The following is an 11549-nucleotide window of genomic DNA, read 5'->3' on the forward strand; positions in this document are numbered from 1 at the left end:
ATCCAAGCCCAACCTCAGCTCTTTCAGCCCCACACCGCTTCGGGGGACCCAGATGGCCACGTGAGGGTCGCTCCGCCCCGGAGACCCGCTCTCCTGCGCTGGGGACTAGACGCGACCTCGCGGGGCTGAAGCTCTGTTCCTTATTGGCTGAGTCAGGGGGCGTGGCACGGCCTGACCAATCGCGGGCGGCGAGCTTAGGCACGTGTGGGGGCAGGCCTGAGAATCAGAGAGGCCTTCTCTGGGGCTGCCGGTATCGGAACCCAGCCGCAGTCCCAGCCAGGCAAGCGGCAGTGGAAAGTGCCGGCTCCCGGCCAGCAAGGGCCGCTTTCTCGCTCTCTCGGTGCCCGCCGCCATGTGGGCCGCCCTGAGGTTAATCCTGCGGCCGTGTGCCCGCGCTTCTCCCGCTGGGCTGCGCGCCTATCACGGGGACTCGGTGGCCTCGCTGGGCACGCAGCCGGACGTGGGCTCCGCCCTCTACCAGGTAGGCTGAGCGCCCCGGTGGCCTGGCCGCCGGTGCCAGGCTAGGAAGCAAGTGGAGGAGGGGCAGGCTTCAACAACTGCTGCTCTCTTGTCCGGAGCCACAGTCGATTCTGTGACGCGCGTGAAGTTTAAAGAAGAAAATCCTAACAGATAAAAGAAAGTTTAGTTCACTTTTAGAGCTGGCCCTGTACTTTGTGTCTTTGAAATCAGTGGTTCGTAAAGCCTGGTTTAGAATTGTCACCTGGGAAGCTCGTTGAATAGCTGCCTGAGCTGCCTGCTCTGGACCTTGTGGGTCTCAGGTGGAGTCGTGGTGTTTACGTTGTTAGTGAAGTCCTTAGGGGACTTTGGGCAGCCAGCTTTGGGAACCACTAGCCTAGAGCAGCCCAACGAGTGGCGCTGTGCTTACATACAGCCCTGAATTACACACAGCCCTGAATTAAAAAATTACAACTTTTAAATTTGGGTTTAAAAGTTGGTTATGATGGACGGGCCCGGTGGTTCACGCCTGTAATCCCAGCACTTTGGGAGGCCCTGGCTGGTGGATTACCTGAGGTCAGGAGTTCGAGACCAGCCTGGCCAACGTGGTGAAACCCAGTCTTTACTAAAAATACAAAAACTAGCTGGGCGTGGTGGCGCGTGCCTGTAATCCCAGCTACTTGGGAGGCTGAGGCAGAATTGCCTGAACTCGGGAGGCGGAGGTTTCAGTAAGCTGAGATTGTGCCATTGCACTCCAGCCTGGGCAACAAGAGCGAAACTCTGTCTCAAAAAAAAAAAAAAGTTGGTTATGTTAGTAGAAAATATCCCACAGTATCTTTGAGTGACTTTTCTTGGAATTAGGAGGCATCCAATATAAGGCCAAAGAACTCAAAACTCGTGAAATATCAGAGCTGGAAAATTTCATTCTGTTCCCACGATTCCTAAGCCTAGACAGATAACATCTAAATAGTGTAAACAACACACAATTATTTGTGAGGACAGAATGTTTAATTCAGAATTATTAAGTGGTTATTGTGGTCCAGGCACTATTTTAGATATTTAGTATAGATGTGTAGGAATGAAACTAACAATTTTGTAGGGAATATGGATAAGAAAACAGGTAACTGTGGTACAGTGTGAGAAGGGTTGTCTAAAGCTTGCGAAGGTGGTTACAGAAAGCTACAGATAGGAAGTAACAGGTGAGATGAATCTTGGATAAGAGCTGGCCAAGTTCAGGGTGCAGGATGGAAGGCAAGACTGTACAAACCAAGAGAGTTACGAGAACATAGGTACTGAGTTATGAAAGTATATCTGGTGTGAGGACTTGAATTCCATGTCTAGGGCATGGAATTCATTGAACAGTGTCTGGTGATGGGATTGATTGATTATGGGGCCAGATAGAGGAGGATCTTGCATGCAAAAGCCACATTTAGATTCCATTTTGCAGGTTGTCCATTAAAATATTTAAGTAGATAAGTGGCATGATCCTATGGATATGGTAGAATCATCAGTGTGGTGGCAATGTGGAGGATGGATTGATGTAGGGAAAGGACTAGACCTGGGTGACAGTAGAGAGTTGAGTCTTGAGATGAAGGAGTCAAAGTTAGAGTTGTATGTAGGAGGGGGGCATAGATACCTGAGGAGCAAAGACTGTAGAGTTAATAACTGAGTGGAAGGGGAAAATGGATGACTTCGGAGTTTTCCAACTGAGCAGAATACTTAGGTAGGTGGAACTGCCATTAATACAAAGAAGGCTTTGGTGATGGGTTTTGTATGACTCACGTTTTGCTAGGTTGCACTTTGTAACAAACAATCAAAAAATCTCAGTAGCTCACAACAGCAAATATTAGTCTCTCACTTGTTTTTGTTTTGTTTCTTAATCTCTCACTGGTGTTGGTGGCCTTTGGTTAGTTAGCTGCTGCTGTGACTGTTCCACTGCAGGGCAGGTTCAGGTCTGCTCCACGTGTCTTCCCATTCCTGGACTGAGGCTGAAGAGCAGCCCTGAATTAAACATGCCCTTCTCATGGCCGAAGGCACAGGAGCAAGAGGCTGAACACAAATTGGATTTAAAGTTCTTGCTGGCATGTGATTGCTCATATTAGACAAAGCAAGTCCATGAGGGTGGGGGAGAATGGGATGAATGATCCAGTTTAGCTGTGTTTCCTGATTACAAATAACAGCAACTATAATAAGTAATAATAATGGCAGAAATGTTATAGTGTTCCCATCATTTTTCTAAAAGCTTTATATGGTTTTACTCATCTGTTTATCATAATGATCCTGTGTAGTAGGTACAATTGTTATTTCTGTTTTATAGATGGGAAAACTGTGGTATATAGCGTCCAAGTAATTTGTCTGAGATAACACAGAGCCTGAATTTGAAGCCAGGTGGTCTGGTTCATAACTCTTGAGTCCAGGGTCTTTTTTTTTTTTTTTTTTTTGAGACGGAGTCTCGCTCTCGCCCGGGCTGGAGTGCAGTGGCCGGATCTCAGCTCACTGCAAGCTCTGCCTCCCGGGTTTACGCCATTCTCCTGCCTCAGCCTCCGGAGTAGCTGGGAATACAGGCGCCCGCCACCTCGCCTGGCTAGTTTTTTGTATTTTTCAGTAGAGACGGAGTTTCACCGTGTTAGCCAGGATGGTCTCGATCTCCTGACCTCGTGATCCGCCCGTCTCGGCCTCCCAAAGAGTCCAGGGTCTTAACTGTTGCTCTATAATGCTTCTCACTCACCCAGTTCTACCTTAGTGGGTTCTATGGTTGAAAAGATGGGGTGGGGACTTGTCAGTGGCTCGGCTCCAATTCATTATGACTGTCAGGCACTAACCTCTGTGGTTGCTCAGCTTCACAAGAAAATCACTAGGTTGTAGAAACTGTTGTTTCGTAGGTGATTATACACACACACACACACACAAACACACAAACTTGGGGCCCTGAGAGATCAAGATTTGCCAAATGTTAGTATTAGTAAGTAGGGAAACTAAAAGTTGAACTTAGTTTTGCCACTAAACTACGCTGCCTCTTGTAGAGAGCCTCATCCTAAGGAGGCTAGGTTGGTTGACAAAGGATTGCCTGGGAGGTGAACTGTAGCCAGTACTGGCTCTTCTGTGATTTAAGTCTGATGGGCTGAGCCTGGCACAGATGTTGCCCAGTCTGTAGAGGCAAATGTCAGCTTCAGTGGGTGACTGCTTTTCTTTGACCCACTGGTTGTGTAAGAGTACGTTGTTTAATTTCCATATATTTGTGAATTTTCCAGTCATCCTTCTGCCATTGATTTCTAGTTTCATTCCATTGCAATTGAAAGGATACTTTGGGCCAGGCGTGGTGGCTCACGCCTGTAATCCTAACGCTTTGGAAGGCTGAGGCTGGTGGATCGCTTGAGGTCAGGAGTTCTAGACCAGCCTGGCCAACATGATGAAACCCTGTCTCCACTAAAAAATAAAAAAAAATTAGCTGAGTGTGGTGGCGCACACCTGTAATCCCAGCTACTTGGGAGGGTGAGTCAGGAGAGTCGCTTGAAACCGGGAGGCGGAGGTTGCAGTGAGCTGAGACTGTGCTACTGCACTCCAGCCTGGATGACAGAGCCAGATTCCGTCTCAAAACAAAACAACAAACAAACAAAAAAACCAACAAAAAAAAGAATACTTTGTGTGATTTGAATCTTTTAAAATGTATTAAAATTTGTTTTGTGGCATGACATGTAGTTTTTCTTGGAGAATGTTCCCTGTGCACTTGAGAAAAGTTACTTTTTTCTGCTGTTGTGGGATGACAATTTCTGTATATATGTGTTAGCTCCAACTGGTTCTTTCCCTAATACTGTGCTACTTCTTTGTTTTTTATTTTCTGGATTTTGCAGAGCAAGAGAATGTAGCAGAAATCATGACCCCCAGAGCTCTTGGAGCTGTAGAAAATAGGAAATAATGGAGATATACTGTAGACTGAATATTCATCTAAGTTTGAACAGTTAGGAAGTTGCTTAGTGTTCTGTCAAATAGAAGGAACTAAATAACTAGAGATGCTAATACATGGGGAGCAAAATTTATTAGTGGGCCAAAGTCTGAATTTCAAAGGTAATTAGCTAGTGAAGTATTGTTCGAAAGTAATATGCTAACCAAAGAAAATTTAAAAATACAGAAAGGTTAAAAGTTAGTCCCTCTACCTCTTCTCTACTTCTCACTGTCAATATTTCCTTATGTAGTACCTAGAAAATTTCTGAATACATACCAGCATAGAGTTTTGTTCTTTTTTTTTTTTTTTGAGATGGAGTTTCGCTCGTTGCCCAGGCTGGAGTGCGATGGCATGATCTTGGCTCACCGCAACCTCCGCCTCCCGGGTTCAAGTGATTCTCTTGTCTCAGCCTCCCGAGTAGCTGGGATTACAGGCATGTGCCACCACGCCCAGCTAATTTTGTATTTTTAGTAGAGATGGGTTTTCTCCATGTTGGTCAGGCTGGTCTCGAACTCCGGACTTTAGGTAATCTGCCTGCCTCGGCCTTCTAAAGTGTTGAGATTACAGGTGTGAGCCACCACGGCTGGCCGAGTTTGTTCTTTTTTAATAATTTATTTATTTATTTGAAACAGTCTTACTCTGTCACCCAGGCTGGAGTACAATGGCACGATCCTAGTTCACTGTAGTTTCAAACGCCTGGGCTCAAGAGATCCTTCCACCTCAGTTGGCCAAGTCGCTGGGACACACCACCATGCCTAGATAATTTTAAATTTTATTATTTTATTTTATTCTTTTGTAGAGATGGAAGTCTCCCTGTGTCACTCAGGCTGGTCTCGAACTCCTGGGCTTAAGTGATGCTCCTGCCTCTGCCTCCCAAAGCTCTGGGATTACAGGTGTGAGCCACCACATCCAACCTATTCTTTTTAAAACACAAAATAGGATCCCTGGCCAGGTGTGGTGGCTCACACCTGTAATCCCAGCACTTTGGGAGGCCGAGGTGGGCGAATCACTTGAGGTCAGGAGTTCAAGATCAGCCTGGCCAACATAGTGAAACTCGGTCTCTATTAAAAATATAATAATTAGCTGGGCGTGGTGGCACACACCTGTAGTCCCAGCTACTTAGGAGGCTCAGGCAGGAGAATTGCTTGATCTCAGGAGGTGGAGGTTGCAGTGAGCCAAGATTGCACCATTGCACTCCAGCCTGGGCAACAGAGTGAGACTCTGCCCCCAAAAATAAAAATACAAAATTAAAATAAAATAGGATCCTTTGTTTCCCTCTGGGATTTGTTTTTACAAATGTACTTTGTCAGTAAGCAAGCATTGGTTGGAATCTCAGATAGTGACTGACAGGACAGGAAAAATAAGATGGTATTCTAACCTTCAAAAAGCTTATATTCCTTAAAATAGGAAAACAAATAGAGATCAATTTAAGTTCAGAAGGTGTTTAAGGAAGAAAGATGTTAAACTGAGTAGGAGTGGCCAGAAGTAGAGTTGAAGATGAGATAAAACATGAATTAGGCTTACAGAGGGGTAATATTTGGAGAGATGGACAAGTGGGGTGGTGAAGAAGAGCTTGAACAAGACAGGCAGGGGTGAATCTTTTCCATACGATCCAGTGGCCCAGTGTGGCTGCCACGGATAGGGGTGGCCCAGTGTGGTGGCCGCACAGACTTGGCACAGACCACTGTGTGTTTTTTTTTTTTTTTTTACCTTTATTTTGGTCAAAAGGAATTGCTTTCTAATATTTCTGTCTCCCCTCTCCTCTATTTCTGTTTTAGGAGAACTACGAGCAGATGAAAGCACTAGTAAATCAGCTCCATGAACGAGTGGAGCATATAAAACTAGGTAAACACAGCATTTATTCCTCAGTTTGTGCCTTTACTTAAGATGTCCTAAAATAGTTATTGGTTTTGGGAAAAACGACTGGAATTAAACTTTTGCCTTTTTTTTTTTGAGATGGAGTCTTGCTCCGTTGCCCAGGCTGGAGTGCAGTGGTGCCATCTCAGCTTACTGCAACCTCCGCATCCTGGGTTCAAGCAATTCTTCTGCCTCGGCCTCCCAAGTAGTTGGGATTACAGGTGCCTGCCACCATGCCCGTCTAATTTTTGTATTTTTAAAATAGAGACAAGGTTTCACCATGTTGGCCAGGCTGGTCTGGAACTCCTGATGTCAAGTAATCCATCTGCCTTGGCCTCCCAAATTGCTACAATTATAGACGTGAGCCACTACTCCTGGCTGAGCTTCTGACTCTTAAGACTATGCATTTGTTGGTATGCAGGCATTTAATTTTATTTTTTGTATTACTTGGCCAGTTTCTCTTCATAGAATACTACCACTTGTTGGGGGGGGGGGAGTTAAAGATTTAAATTCATAAATTTAATGAATAAATAATTAATTTTTAATTTTTATTATTATTATTTTTTTAAGAGATGAGTTCTTGCTCTATTGCCAGGCTGGCCTCAAACCCCTGGCTCAAGCGATCCTCCCGTCTTGGCCTCCCAAAGTGCTGGGATTACAGGTGTGAGCCACCACACCTGGCCAGTGATTTCTTAGTAGGTGTTTAATATTTCTTCCCTAAGTGCTGAATCTCAGATGGAAAGAATTCTTCATATTTGATTGACTGTTTCAGATAACTTTTATCAATAAGTATATAATACTTAATATATAATACTTTTAATGTAAAATTGTACATTTAGAGTGGAGTAGTTTAAATACTAGATCTCAGGAGTATGAAAATAGTGAAGAAGACTGGATTTGGAAAGTATGGTCTAGAATTGTTTATTTACTTGTTTATTTAGAGACAAGGTCTCCTCAGTCTGTTGCTCTGGCTGGACTCGAAGTCGGGAGCTCAAGTGATCTTCTTGCCTCAGCCTCTCAAGTAGCTGAGACTATACATGTGCCCCGTACGCAGCTGTGGAATTCATACTTTTGAAGCCATTTTAGATTAAGGTGTTGTCTCCAGAAAAAGAATTCAAGCTCTTGCTGAAATGAAAATGTGTTTTGTTAGGGGCGATAACTCAATCGTTATGTCCATTTTGAGAGTTTGATTTGGTGAACCCACTATCCCCCTTAGACATTAAGGTGGTGGGTTTTGGGGCCAGGCATGGTGGCTCACGCCTGTAATCCCAGCACTTTGGGAGGCCGAGGCAGGCGGATAACATGAGGTCAGGAGTTCGAGACCAGCCTGACCAACATGGTGAAACCCTGTCTCTACTAGAAATACAAAATTAGCCTGTGTGGTGGTACATGCTTGTAATCCCAGCTACTCAGGAGGCTGAGGCAGGAGAATTGTTTGAACCTGGGAGGCGGAGTTTGCAGTGAGCCAAGATGGTGCCATTGCACTCCAGCCTGGGTGACGGAGCAAAACTCTGTCTCAAAAAAAAAAAAAAAAAAGATGGTGGGTTTGACTCAATGGAAGGGTGAGGAGTCCTGTGGCATTGGGTGCCTGCTGGGGATAGTGAGTGCTGAGGAACCTTGGTGAAGGCTGGTGGCCACAGGAGGGTAGAGGACTGAGCCGGACTCCCTGGGGAAGGAGGTAGGGAGAAGGGGGAAAGGACAAACTTGGCCTTCACAGTTTTGCCAAGAATTAAATGTCAGGGTAGCTTAATTATGTGCTCTGTGAGCCTGCATCAGGAATAGCCCTCTTTCTGGTTCTTCCTAATAAAACCAGAATTCACCAGCCGCTCCAAATTGTAAGGCCCCACTCTAGGCAGAATTGCTAAAGAATGATGTTGTCTTAAGCCTTTTTTTTTTTTTTTTTTTTTACTGAGATGGAGTCTTGCTCTGTCGCTAAGGCTGGAGTGTAATGGCATGATCTTGGCTCACTACAACCTTGGCCTCCCGGGTTCAACTGATTCTCTTGCCTCAGCCTCCCAAGTAGCTGGGACTACAGGCATGCACCACCACAACCTGGCTAATTTTTCATAGTTTTAATAGGATGGGGTTTCACCATGTTGTCCAGGCTGGTCTCAAACTCCTGACCTCAAGTGATCTGCCTACCTCGGCCTCCCAAAGTGCTGGGATTACAGGCATGACCCATCGCGCCCAGCGTTAAGTCTTTTTTTTTTTTTCAGTGTGTCTTATCACACCTCTCTGTCACCCCTACCCTCCTCTTCTCCCCTTCTCCAGCTCGCCCCTTAGCGGGCACTTTCGCTGATTCTCCAAAGACCTTCACCCAGATCTGGATTTCCTTGCAGTGCCTTAGGTCATTTTTCCTTTAATATGTATTTTGTTTTTCTTTCCAACTTTTATTTTAGGTTTGGGGATACATTTGCAGGTTTGTTATGTGAGTAAAAAGCACGTTGTGGGAGTTTTGTGTACAAATAATTTTGTCTACCAGTTAAACAGGGTTATTGACATATAATTGACATACAGTAAACTGTTATTTAAAGTGTGCACTTTGATGAATTTTGACATGTGTATACACCCATGAAACCATCTGGGCAATCAAAATAATGAACATATAATTCCCTAAAGCTTCCTTGACCCTGTGTAACCTCTTTGTCCCTCCCTCCCCCTCCCCTCAACACACCTCAGCAGGGACTCAGCCAGTAGTTGGAGAAAAGAGAAAAGCAATTTGGCTTAACTCACACTATCTTATACAGAAGTCTGTCTTTCCCTCCCAGAAGTATTTTCATTTTAAAATATTAGACATGTGATACAATTTTCTTGGCAACCTAAAGGCAGATTTAATCTTAAAAATATGCTATGTATCTCTTCAGGGAAGAAAAAATTCCTTTCGGGTATAGCAGAGTCCAGGTTTGAAAAATAAGGTCATAGCCGGGTGTGGTGGCCCACACTTATAATCCTAACACTTTGGGAGGCTGAGGCAGAAAGGCTGCTTGAGTCTGATCTTGAGGTTACAGTGAGCTGTGACCACGCCACTGCATTCCAGCCTCGATGACCAAGCAAGACCCTGTGTCAAAACAAAGAAAGGCTGTGTGCAGTGGCTCATCCCTGTAATCCCAGCACTTTGGGAGGTCAAGGCAGGAGAATTGCATGAGACCAGGTGTTTGAAACCAGCCTGGGCAACATAGTGAGACCTCATCACAAAAATTTAGCTGGGACTACATGCCTGTAGTCCTAGCTGCTGGGAAGCCTGAGGTGAGAGGATCACTTGAGTTTAGGAGTTCAAAGCTGTGGTGAGTCATGATGGCACCACAGCACTCCAGCCTGGATGACAGAGTAAATTTTGTCTCAAAAAAAAAAAAAGAAAAAAAAAAATCCTACGTGGCAGGTTGTTTGAAATTATTTTCTTGCCTAAATAAACAAAGAAATAACTTTCTGAAATAGCTGAACATTTCATTAGACAAAGACTATATTAAGATGAAATTCTTGGGCACCAATAAAATAAACGAATTTTCATTATTAAAGGTACAATTTGATACTTCTGTTCTTGCTCCATTACCTTGGTTTGCCAAGAATGGGTTATAGATATTCCCAAGAATACCCCAGTGGGCTCTTCAGTTATAATTTGCTTTGTCTGTCATGATGTGAGCAATGTTGAAAAGCACTGAAGGCAAACTCTGAGTCAAGTAAGGGGACTTTTAAATTGCTAAAGTATTCAACTCGCCCGGTTGCAAGCCTAAAAAGTTACAGATCACTAATGTCTTCTTTAGGTAAATTTACCGCACTTATCATGGAAGTAATCTCTAAAATTATATTTTTACCTGGTACAAATGAAGATAGGAATTTTCCAGATCTATCATAGCATGTATGTAATAAATGTGGCGGAGATGAGGCAATATTTGCAATATGTGAGATGTGGAGAAAATACTTTGTAATTTAACTACTAGTGAATTCAGAACATAGACTCTAGTATATACTCTACAATCAGGGATAGATTGATTTTTTTTTTTAATACCAGTTTTTATAATTACTTCAGAAAATTGGCAACTTGTGAGTTGAGTGAATGATTAGCCTTTTCTCAGAGGATATGTTGAACTTTTAAAAAGTGCTATATTTTGGATTAAGTATTACATTTCTCTGGCATTAAGTTGAGACCTTTTTATCATGTCAATCTAATCTAATCTAATCATGTTTTTATCATAGGTGGTGGTGAGAAAGCCCGAGCACTTCACATATCAAGAGGAAAACTATTGCCCAGAGAAAGAATTGACAGTCTCATAGACCCAGGGTGTGTACATAGCCAAGTACTGACTCAGAGTGTTCTCTGTTCTATGGTACTTTATTAGACAGTCTTGTAAATCAGTTATTTTGAATTCTAGTTCTTATCGTAAGATTCAGGAACATGTGTTTATTGAGAGCCTACTATGTGTCAAGCACTAGGTGTTGATGTGTTTATTGAGAGCCGACTATGTGTCAGGTACTAGTGATATATCAGTGACCAAAACAGATGCAGATCTTTGCCCTACTGGAGTTTGCATCATAGCAAAGGGAGACAGAAAACAGCTGTAAAGACTGTAACTTCTGTAGTGTGTTAGTAAGTGATAAATATTGTGAGAAAAAGAAAAGGTAGCCCAGAGTAAAGGAGAGGAAGATAAGGGGCAAGTTGCAGTTTTAAGGGGTGGTGCCAAGGTAGGCCTCATTGAGAAGGTGATGTCTGAGCAAAGATTTGAAGGAGGAAGAGAGAGAGAGAGCCTTGTAACTCTCTGGGGAAAGAGTATTTCAGGCAGAGGGAACGGCCAGTGCAAAGGCCCTGAGGTGGGAGTGTGCCAGATAATGCTGGTATGCTCAAGGGGTAGCCAGAATGCTGGGGTGGCTGTGGTGGAGGGAGGGAGGGGAGAGGAGTAGGAGATGGGTCGGATCTTGTATGGCCTTGTGGGTTATCGTAAAGGTTTTGGTTTTCACCATGGGGGAAATGGGGAACTATTGTAGGGTTTTGAACAGGAGATGATTATGATCTGACATAGCTTAAAAGAGTGATTCTGGCTGCTGTGTTGTGAGTAGACGGAGCAGCAAGGGTGGAAGCCCTGTGACCAGTTAGAGGGCGATTGCAGGGATTTGAGGGAGACGTGAGAGGGACTCGGCCTAGGGTGGTGGTAGTGGTGGTGGTAGGAGTGCAGGGTTCTGGATGTATTGTGAAGACAGAGCCAACCGAACAGGATTTCCTGAAGGATTGGATATGGGGTACAAGGGAGAGAAAGGGGTAAGTGAAAACTCCCAAAGTGTTTTCCTTTTTTTTTTTTTT

At 44.2% G+C, this 11549-nt stretch overlaps 1 protein-coding gene across 2 annotated transcripts in view; it reads left to right on the plus strand.

Annotated features, from left to right (window-relative positions):
* The first annotated feature begins 202 nt into the window (after positions 1–202).
* Positions 203–11549, plus strand: part of MCCC2 (methylcrotonyl-CoA carboxylase subunit 2) — a 69375-nt gene continuing 58028 nt past the window's right edge. For both annotated transcript variants that reach the window (XM_017890632.1, XM_017890631.1), the window contains exons 1-3: positions 203–481; positions 6178–6244; positions 10451–10535. In XM_017890632.1, coding sequence (XP_017746121.1) covers positions 353–481; positions 6178–6244; positions 10451–10535 — 281 coding nt within the window. In that variant the 5' untranslated portion in view covers positions 203–352. The remainder of the gene's footprint in view (positions 482–6177; positions 6245–10450; positions 10536–11549) is intronic.

The sequence above is a fragment of the Rhinopithecus bieti genome, unplaced genomic scaffold, assembly GCF_001698545.2.
Source record: "Rhinopithecus bieti isolate Rb0 unplaced genomic scaffold, ASM169854v2 scaffold_18354, whole genome shotgun sequence".
NCBI lineage: Eukaryota > Metazoa > Chordata > Mammalia > Primates > Cercopithecidae > Rhinopithecus > Rhinopithecus bieti.